The sequence below is a fragment of the Mesoplodon mirus genome, assembly GCF_964341445.2.
Source record: "Mesoplodon mirus genome assembly, chromosome: 11".
Taxonomy (NCBI): domain Eukaryota; kingdom Metazoa; phylum Chordata; class Mammalia; order Artiodactyla; family Ziphiidae; genus Mesoplodon; species Mesoplodon mirus.
This window is the reverse complement of record NC_138987.1, coordinates 60,011,269-60,036,441: the sequence shown is the minus strand read 5'-3', so window position 1 is coordinate 60,036,441 and position 25,173 is coordinate 60,011,269. Positions and strand designations below refer to the sequence as shown.

Below are 25,173 nucleotides of genomic sequence, written 5' to 3'. Positions count from 1 at the left end.
AAATTCCAGGAAGACTGTCTCCTCTGAGCTAGAACCTAGTTGGGCCCTGGCTGCTAAACCACTCTAAGCCTGATGAAGGCAAAACTGCTTCATAACCATCTAGTTGGAGTCAAGAAGGAAAACTACACTAATAACCAAACAAAGCAACTCTTCCTTTACTAAGATTGTCACAAAGTCAAACATAAATCACTTTTGGTTTATCTGCCTCTTCTATACTAGACTATAAAATGGAGAGTTCATCTAGCATGTGAAATAGAGAATCCACTAACATAGTTTCTCCTTCCTTTATCCTAAAATACATTTATCAGTGACACCTGCATGGTGATCTTAGGTTATTCTCTTACTTTATTATTAGTGGAAAGATGATACAACTAGAGTCAGACTAATGTGAGTTTAAATCTCAGCACCACAAGATCCTAAATATATGACCTTGGACTAGTCACATATCTCTCTGAGCTTCAGATAACAATAATTAGCTCCAAGGAGATTGTTGGGATTAAGTGAAGTAGTTTATGGGACAGTTTTATGGATAAATATAAGGAACTCTGTACATCTCAGTTATTACGAGTACCTATTGCTTTGACTTGCCCATGTTTATATAAAGTGAATCTCTGACTACATTCCTTAGAAAAGAGACTGGAAGTAAGTGATGTTCTCAGTGTAGTAATAATCACATACCCATAAAGGTTTTCTTTGCTAGTAAAGTTACTGCTTCTGCTGATGATTTTAGTTGGAAGATATTCCTTTCAAAGCTCTGGAACAACTCCCTGGTCTTTTTTTTTTAATAAATTTATTTTATTTACTTATTTTTGGCTGCCTTGGGTCTTTGTTGCTGTGTGCGGACTTTCTCTAGTTGCAGCGAGCAGGGGCTACTCTTCTTTACAGTGCGCGGGCTTCTCATTGCGGTGGCTTCTCTTGTTACAGAGCACGGGCTGCAGGCGCTCGGGCTTCAGTAGTTGTGGCTCGCAGGCTCAGTAGTTGTGGCTTGTGGACTCTAGAGTGCAGGCTCCATACTTGTGGCGCACGGGTTTAGTTGCTCCGCGGCATGTGGGATCTTCCCTGACCAGGGCTCAAACGTGTGTACCTTTCATTGGCAGGCGGATTCTTAACCACCACGCCACCAGGGAAGTCCCCAGCTCCCTAGTCTTAAACCATTAATGGTGGTTCCTCTTGTCTAACTTCAATCATGGCTGCTGCAATTTCTGCTTTGAACTATAACATCCTCAGAAAAAGAGACTTCTCTCCTACTGTACTTGGTTGTAGTCAGATTCCAGAGCACTCAACAGATTGTGGAGAAATATTTTGGGAGTAAATCCCTAGAAAAATGTAGGAAAGAAGAAAAGACAGAGGACTGAAAATGATAGCAGAGGGGGAAAGGAGGCCTTGGGGTGGTCCAGGCAAGTAGAAACAGAACCAGCGTGGCATTCGTGTTGTTGTTTCTTTGGGGGTAGGGGGGTGCTTAGTGGGAATGTCAGAGAAAATATATCAGCAGGCATCAGACTTTCATCCCCACAGAAGATAGACTAAATATAATATTATAATCTAAACCAGCATCAAGAAAAATGGTACTCAGATTCCAGAAGGAACTTTTGACCAGGGAATAAAAACTTACAATGAAAAATTCTTTTTTTTTTTTTTTTTTTTTTGCGGTACGCAGGCCTCTCACTGCTGTGGCCTCTCGCATTGCGGAGCACAGGCTCCAGACGCACAGGCTCAGCGGCCATGGCTCACGGGCCCAGCCGCTCCGCAGCATGTGGGATCTTCCCGGACCGGGGCACGAACCCGCGTCCCCTGCATCGGCAGGCGTACTCTCAACCACTGCGCCACCAGGGAAGCCCCTGGAAAATATTTTTTTTAGGATAAGAGAAGTTGATAGTTTCAGCTTATAAGTTCAGCCAGATTTGTGTGGCCCTATGTTCTATCAACAAAGGGGTGGCGTGACTATGCCCCAAACCTTTTTCCTCTTCATTAGAAGGCATCCAAAATATATACATTAAATTTGAGACCATGTGGAAAGTCGGGAGCCCCTGGCCTATGATACACACTAGAGGGGGATAATATTTCAGCAGCAGCGTGACTCTTGGTCCTCTGCAGGTACAGTATCTACTGAGCCCCTTCTGTTGCAATGTACCATGCACTGCCCTGAGGTAGGATTTAGGGGTCAGGTTACAAGCAATGGTGAATAACGGCCAGAAAGGTAAGCCACTTACGTCTTGTTGAATGTGGTCTAGGCGCATGTGCTGGGTGCTAGTGGTGGGCAAGAGAAAGGAGATGACTTGAGGAGCCCTTCAAAATGTAGATAGAATGTGTTTGGGCAGAGAGGAAGGTGGCTGAAACTGGGTAAGCTAAAGCAAAGAAGCAGAAAAGTTCAAGAAGTGCTGGGGGTCCTTGAGCTCTCCTGACTGAATCACACTCCTCGGGCTCCTTCTCAGCCCCCCTCATCCAGGCTCACCACTTTCCTGGGTCACTGAATGTTTTAAGTCCAAGAACCTCATAAGTCAGTGTTAATTTGAAAGAGAATTTGTTAAATGGCAAGTAACTCCAGAGGCCACTGGACCGTTTCCTAATTCTTACAGGAAAAACTACACAAATGCATCTTTTGTACAGGTATTATTCCTACAAATATCTCAGTCTCAATTGGAATAAATTCATAAACATTGGTATTAGAGGCGAACTTTTACAACACTGAGTCCCACCAATTCATTTTCTAGAGGATGAAGTCAATGCCCAAATAGAAAACCTAACTGACGTGCCAGAAGTCAGTTAATTGGACAGAAAATCCAGAAGAACGCCCAAGACTCCTGACTCCCATCAGTGCTCTTTTCACTGCACCAAACTCCATTGTACATCCAGGTGTGTGTTTTTGTATGACTTGTTTGGAGGAAATATCTCCATGCCCTCTCTCTATCACAAGGACCCTCCATGCTTTCAAAGGTGCCATCTTGACAGCTGTGTGCATCCATCCTTCAATTCTTTCTAACGCTCTCATTGCCGATGTGCTTGTCTGATAATCATGTGCCACTTCCTCCGGATTTCCACAAAGAATACCCAGTTTCTCATCTCCAAGCAGCACAGCTTCCCTCTGTTAACACTAACCAGACAATTCTATTTCTCCCAGCCTCCAAATACTGCTGTACTTACGGTGTTCCCACATACTGCCCTGTGAACAGGTCTCTATAACCCACGTGTGGCAGAGATTGGGGAAAGTCAGTTAGGTTCTCTTTTAGGCAGCAGGGACATAGCAGTGAACAACCCAGACAAAAATCTCTGTCCTTGTGGAGCTTCTATTTTAATCAGAAGAATAAACAATAAATTGGATTAACAAATAAAACATAAAGTATGTTAGTGATAAGAACAATGAAGAAGAAAATCAAGCAGGGAAGGAGCTCAGTGGAAGTGCCTATCATCTGGAGGCTGTGGAAACCAGGCCTGGCTTCACGGAGAAATTGGTTAAGAGTTGGGCTTTCAGGTTGAGCATGCCAAAGGCTGAGAGGGAAGAAGAGGGAGGGGAAAAACATGGGGAAAGCCTAGGGTTGAATGGGGGATAAGCATTTTCAGGGGGCAGAGGGGAAATGAGCCTGTATGAGTCTGATGTATTTTCAAAGATGTAGGAGGAGTGTGGGATAGATGCGCATCACAGAGGATGCTGAAACCAAAGTAGAGGCCTCCATCACTCATCTCAATTAGTGAGATTCTGACACTGTGCTAGGCTATAACATCCCCATTGAGAAACTGAGACCAGAGAAAGGGATTGAATTGGCCAAGGCTATACCATTAGTCAGTGGCAGAATAAAGTGTGGGAGTTGAAGGTTCCTTCCTTCTTTCCTTCTTTTTCTCCTTCCTCCCCTCCTTCCTTTCCTCCTTCCTTCCCTTCTTCCTGCCTTCTTCCCTCCCTTCCTTCCTGAATTCCTTTTAAATTCCCCTGATCACCAAATTAGTTCTTCTTGTGACCTGAAGATTTCTTGTGATTTAGGTGAGATTCATTTGCTCTGGAAATTAAAGACAATAGGCAAGTCAGCCTTTGATATTTTCTTCCCGGGACTGACTGACACCAACCTATTAAATATTTTGGATGGAGGTGCAGGACTAGGTAAATGCGCACTAACAAGGCTTTTTAGACTCCCTAAGTTCTTTATAGTGGCAGTTTCGTCCTCATTTTATAACCTCATAACAGCTCTGGCCAAAGGACAACAAATTCTCTCTGCTACCCCTCTTGGTGGCTTCACTATGCACCACAGACTTCATTCAGTTGTTTAATTTCCCCTCAAAGGCACAGGCAGTGGAGAAAGGGCCGGGTGTCCGGGGTTAATAAAGTTTCATAGGGCCAACTGTTGTCTCTCCTTGGGGGGAGAGACATGCCTTAGGCTGGACCTGAAGTCAAAGAATTCAGATCAGACAGCAGTAATTATGACTGTTTTTCTCTGGATGTGTTTTGTCTGTAACAAGCAGAAACATCCAAAACAATTTTATTGCCCTAGGAATGCATTTTATGTTCAGGACTTTCTTTTCAAAAATAGGTATTTTAGTGCCTAAATTGTTGAATGCTTCACTGATGATTCTGTTTTTAAGTGTTTGAGAAGCAGAAGTCTCTGGAAACTGGCACTCTTCTTATTTATTTCCCCCTTTTATTTTTCCTTACTCCAGCAGTTAAAGGTGTAGCCATGAGGATGAAGCGTTTATGGCGGCTCCAGTGACAAGGGCTGGTCCCACCTCCACCTGTTCACTGTGGGGATTGTGAGTGCAGCTGGTGGGGAAGAGGCAGGAGGACAGAGTATAAGCCAATGACTGTACATTAATTAGCCTCAAGTCTTTTTAAGCTCTATTTGGACAATCGAATGATTCATCCTCTGTCTTCCTCTTTGAATAAGTGGCTCGTGCCATCAGAATGTATCTCTTGGAAGAATACAGAGGTGTTGATAGGCAGTGTTAAATGAAACATTAGCACACTGATGAACTGGACAATTAACTCAGAGCCATGGAGAAACCCAAGCTGACAAATTAGAAAGTGATGATCCTGAAAGTGGTAACTGCTAATTGCTTCAGGCAATGTCTCCTTGTTGTTTTTATTGTGGGATTCTCCCCACCCTCATCCCTACCGCCCCCAGAGAAGTCCTATGCTCAATAGGAAACAAAACAAAACAAGCCCAGAATGACTAGTTAGACTGACATCCTGGTTGTGAGACCTTAGGAAATACGTTTAACCTTTGAGATCTGAGACTTCATATATCTTTATTAGGATCAAATAAAGTGAAATTTACACATTGCAAATTTAAAGATATTTTAATTACAATGGAAGATTCTGGGAGACAAAATTCTTAAGAACTAAAGAAAATGTTTTCTAATACAGCATTTCACCTGTCATGAGCAGTAGCAGCTCTTCAAGTCAGAAGCGCTTTCTCAGTGTCCCTTAAATCATATGATATTTCCAGTTTCCAAACTTGGAAGACCTGGTGTTTAGATTGATCAGAGCATTCCTTTCGTTGGAAGTTGGAGGAGGAACCAGACATCTCCTCCCTCCTCCGGAACGGGCAGAGGGTTACGCTCCTTTCTGCAGAGCTGGGAAGATGTGGGGACGGCCCTGGGAGTGGTGATTACTGACCAGAGGATGAGGCAGCGTCACTGTGTTCCAACTCTCAGGACAGCATCCCTGTGGCGGGAGGCCCTGAAGTCTGAACCAGCGCCATGGAGGGCTCTGTGCTGAGCCCCACGTCCTGGGAGAGGCGAAGGGCCTGGCTCCGACAGAGCCGGCACTGGCAGACCCAGCTCCTGGAAGAGGAGGCTGCCGCAGCCCTGCAGGATGTCCCAGATCCCGAGCCTTCTGGCCTGGATGATGTTTTCCAGGAAGGTAAGAGGCCATTAGACATCAAACGTTCTCTTGTGATATGGAAAATATGCCAGATGCCCAGGTCTGCAGTGCGGGCAGCGGGTCCTGGGTTTAGGCTAGGCCCCCCCACCACGAGGCTTATTTTGACTTGGTTAAAATGAGTTTAAGGGAAGATGAGTAAAGTAATATGAGGCATGAATTACATGAGAAAGAAACAGCGTAAGATTGGGAAAAAGGAAGAGGCACACTTTTGCCTTGTCCTGAGCAGCTATCTGGGAGGATCCAAGGCCAGGGTTCTCTATGAATGTTTGGAGTGTTTCTGTGTTGTCTGTGTAACAAGGTTACACGCAATCTGGGTGCCTGGACTCTGGCTGCAACTCAGCTGTGTGACGTGACCTTTGGCAAGTCGCTTTCCGCTCTAGGACATGCTTGTCTAATTGAAGTATTAGTACCTGAGATAGTAATAGTACCTTTTCCACATGCCTCACAGAGCTTCTTTTAGGTTCCAATGACGCTGCAGACATAAGAGTAAAAAGTAAAAAATAAATTAAAAAATAAATCTTATGTAAGTGAACCTACCCTCGCTTATTTGGTAGGAAACAAAAAGCGCAAACGCAAAATTGTGCTTTTTATTTTTTTGTTTTTTTCTTTTCCTTTTTTTTTTTTAAAGAGAAGGATCTATTTCTGTTCCCAAACCTTGGGGTATTTTCCAAGTTTCTGGGAGAAAGGGGGCACAGAGGCAGAGAGAGAAGAAATATCCACTATTTTTATACATGGGTATATTCCTCTTTTATCTTAAAGAAAAGTTTTATGGGAAGAAAAAGGAGTCATGAGGTGGCTTATATAATGATAAGTTTGTGGAATGGGGTGAATTTCAGGGAGGAAGTCTGATTTCCTTCAGTTTCCACGGTGATCTGATGTCTGGCTTTTCTAGGAAATCCAATCAACAAGATTGAAGACTGGCTGCAGGATTGTGGGTAAGTGCTGGCGAGGCAGCTGGACTGAGCGTGGTTGATGGCTGGGTGTGCTAACAGGCTCTGACTCTTGAGAACTCAGAGCACAGGGACATGAATTTTAATCGGGTGTAATGATTAGAAGTGAGGTTGAAATAAGGGAGAGGGGATTGTAAAGATTTGGGGTGAGTGTGGGGATTGGGGCTATGAATCAAGTGCATCTCTGGGCTGAGACTAAGTTAGGGTGAGGATCTGGAAGTACAGGCTGGACCTGGTCTAAAACTAAGAAGGATGGAAATGGATAGCCACAGGGAAGAGCTGGGCTAAATTCCAGATTCCTGCTCCATTGCTTTTCCCTTCAGACTGGAGTTTTACACTGCGTAACAAAAGAGGAGTTAGAAACCTAATTGTTCTTATGGTCAGAGTATTTCTTCATTATGAATCATTATGTTGTTTATTTCTATTGAAGAACACAGGAAGAGGGGCTAAGGGTTTACCCCAGTCTTTCAAAGCAGTGACGAATTGGAGCAGGTACTTCAAGGCAAAATGTAGTTATCTCTTTCCTGAGAAACATTTAAAAATTTGAAACCCCACACCCCCTCTGCCTGTACCATTTTAGGTTCAGTCTACCCAGACACAGAGGGAAAGCTTCTGTGACCTATTTAAGTGTGATCATTTGTGTGATAATGAATTCTCAGAACTTATAACTCCTGCCTACTCTTTATTTCCTCTTCAGAAATGTTTCAAGCTGTATATAGCCTTTCATCTAATAAACCCATCTGAATAAACCCATCCTGGCTTACTTGGTAGGAAATAAATAGCACTGTATAATCCAAGGTTGTTTATTTTAACTCTGCCCTGGGAGGTAAGGCCAGGAAGAATTTATTTTGTGTTTTTGTTGTTTACAAAACATGTTGTCTTTATTGTCATAATCTGGTTCGGAATTTCAAAGTTAATTAAAGGTAATCAAAATATAGGGAAGTAAATGGATGGTGGTAATGTTTGCAGGTTTGGGTGTGTGAGAACTGTCCCAGGACTTAAAATGCTTCTCCAGATACGTACAGGAGAACCAGTGGGCTCAGTTACTGTCTTTATCCCATTAACTATTCTTCAGTCTTATCAATTCAAGTCAATAATTATTACTGACCGTGTGTTTGCTGTCTGATTGTCTAAATGGCCTAGAGGGGTGCCAAGTAGTTTAAAATATGCTCCTTGACCACAAACATACTACATTATAGTTGAAAAGAATAAATTCCCAGAAATACAAGATTGTAAATTCCAGAAATCACCTTTCCCTACCTATGTTCTACCAAGATAAACCCTGAACCAAAATTTATGATGAAAAAGTCATCTGGTGAGTGAAAAGCCTCCAAGATTCGAGCCTAATTCCTGTGCTAACCATCTGTATAACCAGCTGTAAGCAAACAACTGAAATTCTATCTCAGACTCCTCTTCTGTAAAGTGGAGAGCTAGAATAATAAAGTTCCAAAAGATTCTTGTGAGATTTAAATGCTATATGTGTACAAGTGCTTTATACTCTGTAGTAATATGTGAGTGGTGAGTGTCAGGGAGGAAAGAATTTTCCTCTACCCTTCTTTCTAGGTTCTTCTTTAATTCTTTAATCTGAGAATTAAATTGACATGAGACAGATTAACAGGAGAAAATCAAACAAAAGTTTAATAACATGTATACATGGGAGACACCCCGGAGAACTGAGTAACTCACCAAAATGGTGAAACCCTCACCTTAAATACCATCCTCAGCTAAAGACAAAAGATGATACTGGGGATAGTGGTTTGGGACTTCAAAGGGGAGGAAGGCAATTCACATGGAGATGAAAAAGCAAATGTTTGGTAAACAAACATTTACTGGACTATGTAAAGACAATGGGATACTGAGCAGACTCTGATTTCCTACACACCTAGTTCATATTCTCTAGTGAGGTCTCTATTCCTGTTACAGTCCCTCTATCCAAATTCTTTAGGCAGCTAAGGGAGAAGGTCAAAGTTTCTTCCTGAGTCTTTTGAGCCTTGGTTGTTTTCAGCTTGAAATAATCCACATGCCAAAGAGACATTTCAGGGTGGCAAATTTTGCTCCCCTGCATGAAGTTTATAAAGATGAGCTTTATGCTACTTTAAAATTTCACAAAATAAGTCCATCTATCTATTTACCTGGCATCTATCTGTATCCTTTTATTTATCAGAAAAGTGTGTACAGATATGATACATATCAACTTTAGGACAGTGATTACCTCTAGGAAGGAAGAAAGTTAGGAAGGAATGGGAGTAAAACTTCTCCTGAAAATATCTAACTATCTGAGGGCCAGTTCTGTCAGTTTTCCCAGAGCACAAAAGTGCCTTCTCCTGATCTTCGCCCTGAAATTCCTTCAAGGTGTATTGTAGGTCAGCGATTGCAGTGGCTAATGACTTGATTTTTGTAGAACTGGATGGTGGGCAACATTCTTCACTTTACAATCCCTTCCCTTTCAGTCTTAATTTCAACCAAGCTTTGAGAGGCATTTCATGACCGGTTTGTCCCATGGCACTAGGAATGCTTATTCCCAGGTCAGGTGAGGATTTCTTTGATTGGCCACTCAATGTACTATTACTGGACTAGGCCTTGTTAACAGTGGCCAAAAGCCTCTGGACCACCTGTCTTACTGGTCTGTTATGGTCCAGGAAATTGTTTCCTCTTGCTGTTTCTTCCTATATCTAGACTTACACTATCACTCTCATTGATCTTATAGAACTACATATTTGATCAATCATTTCAAGTCACCTAATCATCATTAATTTGATCTGAGGCTCAGTCGCACATATGGTAATGCAAGAAAAAATAATCTTGTAAAATAAGATTACAAGTAATATAGCTAGTAACATTAATAGGTCATAAGTAAGTATTGAAGCTAAGAACTTCTATTAGGTGCTGCCCTGTGTCTCCCCAGGTCATCTGACCAGTCTGTTCTGCACCAGTCACTATCTTTAAGGGAAATGACATATTGGAATTGTACATAAAGTTCCCCAAAGATGTCTGCACGTACAAGGCGAGAGGTGGGTCATCACGACCCCATACATAGGATTGAGAAAGAAATATTATCATATAGGGCATTACATGGCTGGTGCCAGAAGAAGAAAAATTGATCTCTACAGTTGAGCAGATATTTCTGCCATTGCAGAGGTCTGGTTAATGCATAATGGAGGCGCACAATGCGCACCAGAGGGGAGGAAGGAGGCCAAAATGGGCAGAAAAAGAATTTGTTTAAATTTTTGTCTTGCCTTAAAATGAATTTTTATTTCATCAGTCTCTGCAGGCAGAATCTATGGAAATTGCTGGAAGGAGCTAAAAATAGCCACATGCTTCTTCTCACAGTCCAATCCTCCTCCCTACTCTTTGTATATGAATTGGGTATACAGGAAGAGCAGTAGCTTGGCTCTTCTATGTCAGACTTGAAATGATGCTAAGGGACCTTTCAGTGCAAATGTGGAGAGGAGCAGCTATGGATCTAGTCTCTAGTCATTGATTTTACGTTCTAAGCAATAACTCACGAAAGGCCTGGGTCTTGGATGAGGGACATGACATTTCAAACCACCATGCTCAGAGGAGCTGAGCATGGATCAACAGATCCAGGCCTGTGTCCATACTTCTGTGGTGTATTCCACATACACATAGAAAAGCATACCATCACAAGGGTCAGCCTGAGCTGGTCCTCATATAGAGACTATGGACATGCCTGCTAGGGCACAGCTAGAAAATAGAAATGAAGGATGTACACCCAACAAATATTGTGTTACTAAATTTTGCTTTGGGCAAATAAGGAATTTTATCAGTGGTATTTTTTAATGTAAATTTTATTGAAGTATAGCATACATATCAGTAGCATTTTTCTTTTTAATATAAATTGTCGTGCAACTCAATGGATGTAAATTTCAGCTATGCTAGATGAATAAATTCTAGCGACCTGCTGTACAACATAGTGCCTATAGCTAACAATATGGTATTGTGCACTTCAAAATTTCTTACGAGGGTAAATCTCATATTAAGTGTTCTTACTTCAAAAAAAAAATCAAAGGGAAACAAGGATATTCTGGGAGTTGTTGGATGTGTCTGTTAGTTCGATTGGTGATGGATGGTATCACAAGTGTTTACATATGTCCAAGTTCATCAAGTTGCACACATTAAATATGTGCAGTCCCTTGTTTATCAATTATACCTAAATAAAGCTGTATATAAATATACATATAAATGTATACATATAAATATACATATGTTTACATATAAATATAAAATAATAGCAACATAAATTGCATTGAAGTATAAAGTATTTACTGAAAAATAAACGAGTCTTAAATATATGGTTCAATGAATTTTCTCAAAGGGAATATAGTGATGAAATCTGAAATAGAACATCACCAGCGCTCCAGAAGCTCCTTCTGTCCCCTTCTGTTCACTGCCCTGCTTCCAAGGGTAACCAATACCCTGACTTGTAGCATCAAAGATAAATTTTGTACTTTTTAAACTTTATATAAATAGAATCATACAATATGCACTGTTTTATGTGTCTTTTTTTTGTTCAGCATTATGTCTGTGACGTTCATCCATGTGTTTGCACCCAGCAATAGCTCATTCTTTTCCATTGTTGTGTAGCATTGTCTATTGATCATGCAATTTATCCATTTTACAATAACTAGAGATTTGGGGGTCTGCCAATTCTGAGTTATTATAAACATTATTTCTTTTGGTGAACGTATACAGGCATTTCCATTGATTGCATACCTAGAAGTGTAACAGTAGTGTGTTTTATTGTAGTTATAGTAATTGTAGGCTTTAGTAGTTGCATTACTGTGTAGCTACAGCACAAGCATTAAAGGCAACAGTAGATCTCAGCATTCTAGTGGTTGACTATATTGTTATAATGTTTTTTAATAGTAATAGGAAATATTAATTTATACTAATATTTGTAATGTTATATATACTAACACATTTGTAGTATTATAATATATATCTTTATGTAATTATATATTAGGAAGAGAAGTATGTATTTGTATTTCTAGTTGTGTTTATTAGAGTTACCCATTCTTAATTACCTTGAGTATCATTCCACACTTTATAGCATATATTGATGTACGGTTTTTCTCATGAGGACATGTAAAAATCCAGATTTTAGACAATATTGTTGATTTTTTCACTGTTGAAAGGAAAGTACCAGCAAAAGATGTCTATATATGTAGGGATTTATTTTGTAAAATTAAACACAGCTCGTTCTACAGATGTTGAGTCTGTAAGCCCATTTTCATTAATATACATTTCGTGAACTGATACTCCAGTAGCCTGAGAGGTGCCTAGATCTCTGGAGACTGATAAAGAAAGCCCATTTAAGACCAGCTCCAATGGATGCTCTCCAGTCTGTTTCCCTGTTAACTCACTGGAACAACTCTTCTCTATTCCAGCCTCCATTTGAGATTACATTCAAAGCATCATGCGCAACTTCCATTTTTAAAACTTTCAGGAAAGCCAACTATAAAACTCACAACACGTCAGTGTTTGAAGTGAACTTAGATAATGATAATATCTAGGCAACTAAATCCCCTTACTTAATATTTGGGAACATAGCAGCAGCCAGGAGCCAGGACTGGAATCCAGGTGCTCTGGTCCTGTTCAAAGCTTTTTCACAGACAACTTCAATCACCCGTTTGAGACAGATAATTTCTTCCTCATTTAAGTTGTTTCTCACTACCACGTATGCTGAGTTCCAACTGTTCTTCCTGTGGAGACAGTAAATGTTTGATAAGCCCATATCTCAAAATGTAGAAATGTAATCTCTAACCAAGATGCAGTTCCTGCTGCTTCCTGAAAGACGTGATATTCATCAAGAACGGGGCTCAAAGAAAAGGAAGGAGGTGTAGGTAGATAAGATGACCTCCTAAAAGTTTTTTCAATATTTGAAAGTTAGTTTCAATATTTGTATTTCTGATGGAAAGTTAATGGCACCCAGACCCCTGCTTCTGTAAATATATTTCTCCAGTTTTGCTTCCGTATCTTTCCTATTTCCTAGTTACTGAAGAATCCTTGCTAAACTGACTTGGGACACAGTTATCAGCACAACGGCAGCACAATCTAAAATACAGCACCATGGCAGTTTATGAAGTTTCATGTATATACATATATATGTGTGTGTATCATACTGATAATTTCCTTGGGATGTAAAATTATTTTATGTAAGAAATTGTGTTGTGTGTCTGTGTGTTGACAAGATCTCTAACAACTCTCAAATCCATTATTCCTGCTTTAACTAATTCTATTTATTATTAATTAGGATGAAAATGAATAAATGTGATGAACAAACAAATAAATAAATAAATAAAATACAGCACCTTCTGACTACCTCTGTGGATTTGTCAGTCAAATCATCACTCTCCATTTTCTTCAACATAAGAGTAATTTAAATACTACTGACTCTTATTGGAAAATTACGTGAACTTGTGGGAAATATTTGAAGAAAAGCCCTTTCGAAAATGTAGCAATTTAAACCTATGAGTTTCTTTTTGGTTTTTAGATACTTTGAAGAAGGGTTTTTTGAGGAAGCAGGACAGCCAATCCACAACGGTAAGTAGAGGCTCTGTTCTTTCTCCTCTTGTTCCTCTACCTTAGACAGCGACACGGCTGTGTGTGTGTGTGTGTGTGTGTGTGTGTGTGCGTGCACATGTGTATGCGTGCGTAAGATGCTATCTTTTCACTGCCTACAGAACACCTATTAGTGGTCATAAGACAGTCCAGGAGGCCCAGAGGATAGAGTAAGTGTTGGGTCAGAGCCCCCAGGCTGACTAGTCCTCAAAGGTTATCTTCTGTTAGTGGCTGCTCAGCTGACAACCACTGCTATGGAAAACGAGCTTTATAAAATATGTGTGGATGTAGAGAACAAATGTATGGACACCAAGGGGGAAAAGTGACGGGGGTGTGGTGGTGGGATGAATTGGGAGATTGGGATTGACATATATACACTAATATGTATTAAATGTATAATTAATAAGAACTTGCTGTATAAAAAAATAAATAAAATAAAATTCAAAAATTCAAAATAAAATAAAATATGTGTGTCTATATATGCATGTTTATGTGTGAGTGCATACCCCCATGTGTCAATTCTTTGGCAGAGGATTGTGTACATGACTATGTGATACAGGGGACAGGTTAATTATAGGTGAGTTTTTACGTGATTTTTTAAATCAAAATATGAATGTGATTTCTGAGTTAGTATATGTATGGCTGGGGTAGTTTTTCAAACATGTGGATGTATGTTGTAATTGTGTGGTTGTAGATGTGTATACTAATGTGTGATTGTGTGTGTGCGTGTGTGTGTGAGTCCAAGTCTGATTTTCTGCAGCCTTTGCCTTATTATTTGACAGGGTGCCCCAGCCATGGAACCAGCTTTGAAGATGACTTGACCCTCGGAGCAGAAGGTAAGTGGCACAGCTCTCTGAGGCTGGGATTGAGGAAGAGGCTATCTACTGGATGAATTAAGGATAGAATGGAAGGGGAGAACTGCAGAAAGAAGCAGCCCATCCCTGGGATCTTATCTGCAGGGAAAGAGCAATCTCATATGATCTAATGGAAAACTCAGCAAGTGTCACATGCCCAGAAATACTTCCTCACCAGCCTGTCAAGACATCTACTGGTGCATCACTGGAGCTTTCCTTCGGCCCCTGAATATATAAATCACCATAAAAGTGGCCGCCCAGACATCTTTGAGATGGTTTTCTGTATAGGGAGCCCCAGGCAGCCTGAGTACTGGGTGTTATAAGAGAGAGACTCCATTGGAGGAAAATAAGGGCTGGGATAAAGGATGGAGGTACTGCAACCTACCAGTGTCTTCTGGGACCTGTAGAGATTCACGTGGTGAGGCAGGAACACTAGCCTGGGGGCCTGAATGACTCTGTCCTCCTCAGGACAGAGAAACTCTTGTCTGGACACCAGGCATGGTTCAGAAGTTCAGAGGCTCGGGGCCGGTTTTTCTCTGCTATATTTGTCCAGGTCTGTGTTTGATAATCTTCAGATACTTATATAAAGAACAGAATTCATGGGATTCAGGGGCCTATAGTAGCGGCAGAGGGGAACAGAGGGGGCTGAGTTTTAAGTTCGGAGGGACAGCTTAGGTGATTTGCATTTTCCCTTCTAACTTTTTCTTTGCCTTTCTGTTCCTTGTCCAGCCACACTGTTGGCCACCAACAGCAAACTCTTCTCCAGGTAAGTGTTTGCTTGACCCAGGCTGAACAATGTCTCCTTCAGGACATACTGAACTGGGGTGAGTGTCAGAGTCCAAGAAATTAAAAACAAAGAGCTGAAGATTCACAATAGAGGGTGAGATTTCCAACTAGCAATGAGACCATAGATTGAGTTTTTACAGTAGATGATTCAAAGGTGCCCAGCAGGGAGTGACAATGCCCAGTAGGGCATGTCTAGGAACCAGGGTGCAGACTGCTCACAAGATTAGTATGACTTCAGCATTGATCCCTGCAGGAGTTTCCTGGAGACAGCCCGGCCTGGGCAGCTACTGGATCTTGGCTGCAGTTTGGCTTCCAGCAGCATGACTGGTGGGACCAACAAGACTAGTTCAAGGTAGGTGCCAAGTTTGGCAGGGGTGTAAGGGCGGGGAAGATGAGAGGTAGAAGCGAATGGAACTAAGAACCATTGCCAGTTTTTTTCTGGGTTATACTACTAGAGCTTTTATGTAGTCACATACTTGACAAGCATAACAATATTTGCTTCAAGGATAGTAAGGATGCAGAGGAATCTACTGCTCAGAGCTCAATGCTGTGTATAAAATACAGGTGTCTCCTCCCCTGAACTTTGTACCCCAGGAGGTGTAGTATTGGTACCATCACAGTTCCTGGACTTATAAGCACTCAGTAAGCAATCAATAAATGTATTAATTGATTGATTGGTTGATTGAGGCAGTAAAATATTGATTCATTCAGATAATTTTGTACCCCCAAATGCAGGCCAGGCAATGACTGTCTGGGATTTGAAGATGAAGCAGACAAAGAGTTTGCCCCCAGGAGCCCACCAAGCCTATAGGGTGAAAAAAATACACACACAAATAACTTGAAAACAAGATGGAAAGTGATGAAAACTAGTGTGCTATAATAAAAATTGTTTGGAATTTGGAGTCAGAGTTTGAATTTGAGACCTTATTAGCTATTAACTATCTTTAGTGGTTTGTCTTTACTGAACCTTAGCCCTGGCAACACCCCAGTTCAGTTAATACAGAATCTCTGGAGATGAGACTCAGATATCTGCATTAAATTTTTTTTCGAAGTATATTTGATTTACAACGCTTCAGGTGTACAGCAAAGTGATTCAGATATATATATAATATATGTGTGTATATATATATTATTTTTCAGATTCTTTCCCATTATAGGTTATTGCAGGATATTGAGTATAGTTCCCTGTGCTGTATAGTAGGTCCTTATTGTTTACTGTTTTATATATCGTAGTGTATATGTGTTAATTGCAAGCTCCTAATTTATCTCTCCCCATCCTCTGCTATCGCCTTTGGTAACCTTAAGTTTGTTTTCTATGTCTGTGAGTCTATTTCTGTTTTGTAAATAAGTTCATTGGAATCATTTTTTTAGATTCCACATATAAGTGATATCATATGATAGTTATCTGTCTCTGTCTGACTTGCTTCACTTAGTATGATAATTTCTAGATTTATCCATGTTGCTGCAAATGGCATTAGTTCATTCTTTTTTTATGGCTAAGTGATATTCCATTGTATATATATACCACTTCTTCTTTATCCATTCATCTGTTGATGGACATTTAAGTTGCTTCCATGTCTTGGCTGTTGTAAATAGTGCTGCTATGAACAATGGGGTGAATGTATCTTTCAAATTAGAGTTTTCATCTTTTCTGGATATGTGTCCAGGAGTAGGATTGCTGGATCATATGGTAACTCTGTTTTTAGTTTTTTTGAGGAATCTCCATACTGTTCTGCATAGTGACTGCCCAATTTACATTCCCACCAACAGTGTAGGAGGGTTCCCTTTTTTCCAGACCCTCTCCAGTATTTATTATTTGTAGACTTTTTTTAAAATTTATTTTTGGCTGTGTTGGGTCTTCGTTGCTGCACGTGGGCTTTCTCTAGTTGCGGCGAGCGGGGCTACTCTTCATTGCAGTGCGCAGGCTTCTCATTGCAGTGGCTTCCCTTGTTGTGGAGCACAGGCTCTAGGCATATGGACTTCAGTAGTTGCAGCATGCGGGCTCAGTAGTTGTGGCTCATGGGCTCTAGAGTGCAGGCTCGGTAGTTTTGGCGCACGGGCTTAGTTGCTCCACAGCATGTGGGATCTTCCCCTACCAGGGATCAAATGCATGTACCCTTCATTGGCAGGTGGATTCTTAACCACCGCGCCACCAGGGAAGCCCTGTAGACATTTTGATGATGGCCATTCTGACTGGTGTGAGGTGATACCTCATTGTAGTTTTGATTTTCAATTCTCTAATAATTAGCAATGTTGAACATCTTTTCATGTGCCTACTGGCCATCTGTATGTTTTCTTTGGGAAAATGTCTGTTGAGGTCTTCTGCCCATTTCCTAATTACGTTCTTTGTTTTTTGATATTGAGATGTATGAGCTATTTATACATTTTGGATATCAACCCATTATCAGTCATATCATTTGAAAATATTTTCTCCCATTTAGTAAGTTGTCTTTTCATTCTATCAGTGATTTCCTTTGCTGTGCAGAAGGCTTTACGTTTAATTAAGTGTCATTTGTCCATTTTAGCTTTTGTTTCCTTTGCCTTATGAGAGAGATCCAAAAAAATATTGCTACAATTTATGTCAAAGAGCATTCTGCTTGTGTTTTCTTCTAGGGGTTTTATGACTTCTGTTCTTATGGAACAGTGTTTACCCATTTTGAGTTTATTTTTTTATACAGAGTGAGAAAATTTTCTCATTCTTTTACATGTGGCTGTCCAATTTCCCAGCACCACTTCTTAAAGAGACAGTCTTTTCCCCATTGTACACTCTTGCTTCCTTTATCATGCACTGTAAGTGCACGGTTTTTTTTTCTGGGCTCTCTGTTCTGTTCCATTGATCTATATAACTGCTTTTGTGCCAGTACCAAACTGTTCTGATGACTATAGCTTTATAACCGGGTCTGAAGTGGACACAAGTCACCTCTTCCCCCCGAGGTGTGCTGGCAGCTATCACCTTAGTGGAAGCTGTGGCTGGAGATGGAAGGGCTAGAGCCAGAGCCTGGTGTCAGCCAGGGCTTCTCCTGTGCTCAGTGGCTCACAGCACCCTAGCCGGGGCAAGATTGTGTCCTAAGTTGTTGGAGCAGAATTCCTGAGGGTCAGGTCTGAGCTGGTTCCACTCCCTCTGAGTGTGTGCTCCACTGCATCCCACCATTGGTACCTTCGCCCCAGAGGGGAGCAAGGCTGGAGCAAGAAGGGCCAGGGCAGGTGCCCATTGCAAGCAAGGGCCCACTGGGGAGCGGTCCTGGCACACGAGTCAGAGTTCCAGACCTCTCTCCATCTGCCTCTGCTGGGAGCGCCAGTAATGGCTGCCATCGCCCGGTTCAGATGTAGCGCCAGGTCCAAGCCAGCTCCATCACCCACAGCTACACACTCTTCTCAGTAATGGCAGCCTTCACTCTAGTGGAGAGCTGCACCATGGAGAAAGAGGGACTAGAGTGGGTGCCCCGTGTGGGTCGCAGGAAGCTGGCCAGAGCCAAGGCATTTTCAATCTGCTTCCTCCTCCTTGTCTCAGGGAGTCAGCGAGCGAGTGCGCTCCCTTCGCGAGCAGAGTCTAGGGTTCCTGCAGCCCTCCTGTTGGTCCTACTGGTTTTCAAGCCAGCTAATGGGACTCCTCTGCCCAGCATCAGACCCTAGGGCTGGGGTGCCCAATTTGTGGTGTGAACCGCCCACTCCCCAGGGAGGATCTCAGAGCCCATGTAATCCCCCTCTTCCTCTGTGTCCCCTTGCAGGGATGCAGGTCCTGACCTGACTGTTTCTCTTCTCTTCCTACCCAATTCCGTGTAGACCTTGCTTTACAGCCTTGGCTGTGTAAGAGTGTATCAGTCTCCAATGTGTTTTCAGCGAGAGTTGCTCCTCATGGAGATGTATTTTTGTTCTGTTCGTTGGGGTGGGTGAACTCAGCATCTTCCTTCTCTGCCACCTTGATCTCCCCCCCTCCTCGGTGATCTAGTCTTATGCCCACAATTCAGATAAGGAAACTTAGGATCATGAAGATAAAATTGGCAGTTAGGAGGAATGCACGAGAATAGATCCAGGGATTCCAATTATCCAGCTATTAACTTGAATAAGATGGTCTCAATTTGGATCAAAAAGCCCAGCATCCTTTCTGAAGAGAGTAACAGTGATTAGTCAAAGCCTCAAATAATTCACAGCTCCCCTACCCACATTGTTGTTTGGAACACATAGTTGGTGAGCTCTAGTGTCACCCAGCTTGGTGCTACCAAGCTTTGGATGTAGACATATGTTGGTGCCATACCGAGAGAGAGACAGAGACAGAGAGACAGACAGAGACAGAGAGAAAGTGTTTGGTCTGTAATGCAGGACTTCTATCCTGAAATTGTGCTGTAAAGGGGCCTAGTTCTCAAAATCAGGTTTTGAGCATACCTGTATAGATAAAATTTTATCCTCAGGGTGAGAATAAAATGAGTTTTATTTTCCTTACACACTCATTGCCTGGTTGTCCCACACAGCCACTGGCACAAGCTGGGTAGCAAGTTACAAAGCGCTTGGCAAAAGCCAGCTGTATCATAGTATGTGCAAGTGGGAACTGACAGGTTAATAACACAACCGCAAGGTTTCTTTGCATCTAGACTGCTTTTGATTTTTCAGATCCCTCTCATAGCAAATTTTCATTCATCTGTAATCACTGTAGTCATGACAGAATCTCGTTCAATTTTTAAACCAGGGCGAGATTGTAATTCCCATGTTTCAGACAGAGAGTTTAGACTCAGAGAAGTGAAAGCTTTTTCAGTCACAGTGGTAGAGGGAGAAATGGCCAGAAAGGTATCTCAGTCTCCTGACACTTTTATTAGATACTCTGGATTACCCTGTGTCTCAGAGCTTTGCTTATTTACCCAAACCCCCTCTTTGCAGCATCTCAGAGATTCTGGACAAGGTACAAGAAGATGCAGAAGATGTCCTTTTCAGTCTGGGCTTTGGCCAGGAGGACCACAAAGACACTTCTCGAATTCCTGCCCGATTTTTCACCACCCCATCTCAGGCCAAAGGCATTGATTTCCAGCTCTTCCTGAAGTCCCAGGTGCGGAGGATTGAGATGGAAGACCCGTGCCTCATGCTGGCCAGTGAGTGTTACCACAGATATATGCTCAACTTCTCTCCCAGCCTCCAGTCATTCACAACAGGGATCAGTGGCTCTAAATACTACTTTCTCTTGGTCAGCTTCACTCGACCTTTTGTCTCTTGTGTCTATTTCTTCCTATGCTGTCTTCAGTGAAGATAGAGAACTTTGACTTCTGCTTCTCTCTCTTGAAGAAATTGTCTTCAAGAGGCCTCATATCACTATTACTTTCTTTAGGTCTTCTCTCTTTTAGCTGAATCAAATAGGAACAATGTCTTTAAATCTTGTCCCCATTTTCTGTTTCTCAGTTGGAATTATTGAATGTTCCCCATTTATAGCCACTACATTAAAATCATTTTCATTTAGGGCAGTGGTTCTGTTAATTATGTTAAATTGTGCAGGAGTTAATAAAATATTCATAGGCTTTTCTTCCAGAGAAGGAAGGGCTCAGGAATATTTATTTTAAGTAAGCACGCCGATGATTCTTATGAATAATCCTTAGACCACATCTAGGGAAACAATGATTTAAGTTGTCCCAATTCCATACTAAGGAAAGATATGAGAGGGCTCCTCTACCTGGATGAGGGATAAAAGACTATTTTATTCTATATGTTACAGTATATTTCAAATTATATTCTTTTACAGGTCCCCAACATAGTGTTTCTGATAGTGCTGTTTCAGATTCTTTTAACAAATTCAACTTAAAAACTTGGTAAAACTACGCTTCTGAGCTCCACCTGCTGGAACAAGGATTTTTTTTTTTTTTTTTTTTTTTTTTGCTGTACGCGGGCCTCTCACTGCTGTGGCCTCTCCCGTTGCGGAGCACAGGCTCCGGACACACAGGCTCCGCGGCCATGGCTCGCGGGCCCAGCCGCTCCGCGGCATGTGGGATCTTCCGGGATCGGGGCACGAACCCGTGTCCCCTGCATCGGCAGGCGGACTCTCAACCACTGCGCCACCAGGGAAGCCCTGGAACAAGGATTTTGAGTTGGAGTCTTTGCACAAGCACTTTAGATGATTCTTATGCACACTAAAGATTGAGGATGATTTGTTGAATTTATTTTATGTGCCAAGTACATAATTAGTTGTTAAATTCTGGAAGAACAGCAGCTAGGCAAGAGAAACATGATTCTTGCCTTTAGGACACTTACAGTTTAATGGATATATGGTTTATCACAGTGCTTTTCCAACATGGGTGTATGTATGAATTACTGAAGGATATTGCTAAAATGTGTAGGATACAGTCTGAGAGTCTGTATTTACAATAACTTCCCAATTAATGCCAATGCTACTGGACTACTGGCCACACTTTGAGAAGCAAAGTCTAGCAGAAATGATACAGTCCATCTAAATTTCTCTACCCCTGTCCATTGCCTAGTAATTGCTATCCCTCAAATTTGCTGCTATCAAAGAAGACTTCTATAACCCTAAAGTTTTCTTACTAAGAAAATAATGTTAGTTTTGCCCTTTTTAGTCATGTTTGTCATCTAAGGCAAACACAGTGATAGAGACCATTGTATACTGACAGCAGAAAGGTTATGCTAAATCAAGATACAGAAAAGTTTTTCATCCCATATAGAATTAATTTTTGGACTATTTGGGATAGGGAGTCAAAAAGTCAAGAAGGTCAAGAAAGAGAATCCTGGGTGTCAGAAATCTAAATGGGAGAAAGGCTGGTAGAGAAAATGGCACCTTCTTTCTGAATTTTGAGTTTTAGGAAGGCTACTGAAGGGAAAGATTCAAGAAGTAATTTGCTGATGACCCCTAGACTCACCATCTTCAACCCTTGCACTCAGGCAGGTTTAAGCAAGTGCAAACACTGGCCGTCACCGCCGATGCCTTCTTCTGTCTCTACTCCTACGTATCTAAGACCCCTGTCCAAAAGTTCACACCATCCCACATGTTCTGGAATTGCAACCCAACTGATGTGCCATCCATCAAGATTCTGGCCCCAGAACCTGAACCTCACTCACCCAGAGAGCGCCTCCGGAAAGCCATCTCCAAAATGTGCCTGTACACATGCCCACGAGATAGGCTATCACCACCCGACCACACCCCCAAAAGGAACAGTTTAGACCAGGTGGTGTGGGAAGTGATGGACAGAGTGCGAGGAGAGAAGTTGGTCCTCCAGCAAGACCCTGGGTTTGGGCCAGTCCCACAGGGAGATCCTATGCCCCCTATCAGGGGTACAAAGCTGCCTACTTCTTCCTGTCCATGTGCCCTCTGCTTTAAAGAGGAAACACAGCAGGGGATGTCCACATTGCAAGAACCACCAGAAACTCTGGATTCTAACCCCTGTTGCACACATTCTCTGCCCAGAGGAGATCTACAGTGGAGCACAGACCCTGCACAGGTAAAAAGACAGCTGTGGGGTCTACAAGCCACCAGTAAGGAAGCCCATTCATCCAAGGATGAGACCTTTTGGAAAAGAAAGAGCAGAGCAAGAAAGAGTCTGTTTCAGAAGAATCCCATGGGCAGGAAGGTTAAATCACTGGACCTGTCCGTCATCCAACAGAGATGGAAACAGGGCCAAGAGAGAACAGAACTGCACCAATCTCTAACCCAGCAGCTGCAGGACACTTTGGACTTGGAGGTGAGTGGGTTGAAAGTGAGGGAGAGGCTGGCAGAGAAAGGCTCTGGATTCCTTCCCTTGGGTAAAGGAAATCCAGGCTCCTTTTCCTCACCAGATATATCAATTCTTGATTACATTCAGAAACCTTTGGGAATGGGTTAATATAAAAGGAGGGAGAAAAAGAAATGAGCCTGGTTTCTTAAGAGTGCCCAGGTTTCTAGCACTATTTTTCTAATTCCTTATCTAATCTGATCTTCACTGAAGTTTCTCATCAAGCACACCTGCCCCTGTCATTTGTGGGATCCACACAAGGGTACAGATAGAGGTTATGCACTAGGCTAAACACGATTAAATAAAATCTTCTCTTCTACCTTGACAAGTATGTAACCACAAAGTCCTAGAAGTTCAGGTTCAAATCTAGAATTCTCACTCTTAGGACTTCAGTGCTAGAACATGGCAGGGTGGGCAGACATCCTCCCCATCCTGTCCCCTTCTCTTCCCATGGCCAGATCTGCCCTGCACCATAAGGGATTTTGCACATACATATGTGAACACCCCAGCCTGCATATACAAATGCCACAAACTCCCTACCCACACATATAACCACCATTAGTCATCACTCAGGCCTGGGAGTGCATACACTAGGAGAAAGGCTGGTCTTTGAGAGAACAGACACCAGGCAAAGCCAATGCATTTCCCTGAAACAGGCTTGGGGCCATTTGAATAGCATTTGGGGGGATTCTGGGTATCCAGAGCATGTTCTAGAAGAGGTAGTACAAGATCAAAGTGGACACATCCTCTAGGTCCACCAACTCTTCATCCCATGAGCTCCCTAAAGGTTGGAATTCTTCTTGCCTGGGTCTATAGACAGTACTGCCTTCCAGTGCTAGAGTCTCGAGGAAAAGCCCTCAAATCCTTGCCACAAAGAGAAGCCATGATGATTTGCAGTGTCATTTGCATGTATGTCACCTCTCATTGAATGTAGAGCTGTTCCTGCCTTCCTCACTACCAGGCTCCTACCACAAGAGAAGAGACCAAGTCTCTCAAGTACATTCAGCCTCTTTCCCTTACAGCTATCTGCCATTCTGCACTTTTCTCCAACACTGGCACTGACTGAGTTCTGCCGGGATCTTGGTTACAGGTGCAAAGCAACAGTGAGGAGGAGGAGAGCCACTGGCCCAGCAGATCCAGAAACCACCACCTCTACCAGACTTTTGCTGGCAAGGACTCAGGAAGTAAGTGAAGTGGATCTCTCTCTCTCTCTCTCTCTCTCTCGTGTGTGTGTGTGTGTGTGTGGTTCTCAAACCTTGCTGCACATTGGAAGCACATAGGAAGATTTTTTAAAATACTCACAGTGAATTGTCCCACATCCTGCCTTCTGATTTAATTGGTATGGCGTGGAGCCCAGGGACTGATTTTTTTTTTGTTTTTAAGCTCCTAGTGTAATTCTATTATGGCTGGATAAATACTTTTCTAGATGAGTGGTTCTCAAACTTTAGCATCAAAATCACCTGGAGGGCTTGTGACACTACAGATGGCTGGGTCCCAACTCCCAGAGTTTCTGATTGAATAGATCTGGACAGCGCCTAGGAATTTGCATTTCTAACAAATTCTCAAGTGATGTCAATGCTGTTGGTCTGGTGATCACAGTCTGAGAACTGTTATTCGGGGGGGGAAATTCTGTATAACCTTAATATTCAAAATGTAGTCTGCAGATCAGCAGTATTAGCATCGTTTGGGATTTTGTTAGAAATGTGGAATCCCAGCCCTTCCCCACCCCTGACCTAAGGGATCAAATTTTATTAAGATCCTTAGGTTATTTACTTGCACATTGAAGTTTGAGAAGCATTGTAGTTTGCAACAGGTGAAGACCAACCAGATGAAGACCAACCATGGAGATTTATACCCCAGCACCTGCTTTTAGCTACTTTCTAATCAGCCCAGATCATAGGACTTAGGCAAGAGTCCTCAGTGTATCTCACATGTATGTTCCTTTAGGCTCTGAGTTCCATTCTGCAGCTAGGCTCTGATGTACTGATGTAGGCTCTCCTTCTCTCCTCAAAGAAGGACAATGAATCTCACGTAGGTAGTTATTGCAGCTAAAATGTCTTTCCTCTAGATATGAATTTTGAGTATTAACTCTTTCAGAGCTTTCCTTTATTTTTTGAAAATTTTGACTAAAGATTTATTATTTAAACTAAGCAGAAATTAATCTCCTGGTATTTCAACTGCCTATCCGCTAGGACCACAGGGAATATGGCATCAGAGATAATGATTTTTCCAAGATAGGAAGAATTGAAATATTTCTTGAATTAAGTAAATGAATCATCTTGCTTAGGGTTCCCTCCATTTTTAATGTCTTAGTACTATTTACTGCACTTCCTAGTCCAATAGCTTTTTGTTTAACACCAAAATTTCATTGTTACTGGTCCAGAATCACAAAGGTCTTTATGATTCTAACTCCTTTAATTCTAATTATCTGTGGT

General features: G+C 42.0%; 1 protein-coding gene across 3 annotated transcripts in view; it reads left to right on the top strand.

Annotated features, from left to right (window-relative positions):
• Positions 1-5,682: 5,682 nt before the first annotated feature.
• TESPA1 (thymocyte expressed, positive selection associated 1) overlaps positions 5,683-25,173 on the top strand; it is a gene marked incomplete at its 5' end in the record, with an annotated part of 33,480 nt that continues 13,989 nt past the window's right edge. The window contains 9 exons of one of the 3 annotated variants that reach the window (XM_082636438.1): positions 5,683-5,845; positions 6,759-6,801; positions 13,331-13,380; positions 14,181-14,234; positions 14,982-15,018; positions 15,292-15,390; positions 19,911-20,119; positions 21,912-22,708; positions 23,829-23,922. In XM_082636438.1, the coding sequence (XP_082492564.1) occupies positions 5,683-5,845; positions 6,759-6,801; positions 13,331-13,380; positions 14,181-14,234; positions 14,982-15,018; positions 15,292-15,390; positions 19,911-20,119; positions 21,912-22,708; positions 23,829-23,922 (1,546 nt within the window). Of the gene's footprint in view, positions 5,846-6,758; positions 6,802-13,330; positions 13,381-14,180; positions 14,235-14,981; positions 15,019-15,276; positions 15,391-19,910; positions 20,120-21,911; positions 22,724-23,828; positions 23,923-25,173 lie in introns of all 3 variants that reach the window. The other 2 variants (XM_082636439.1, XM_082636440.1) reach the window with 2 other exon arrangements.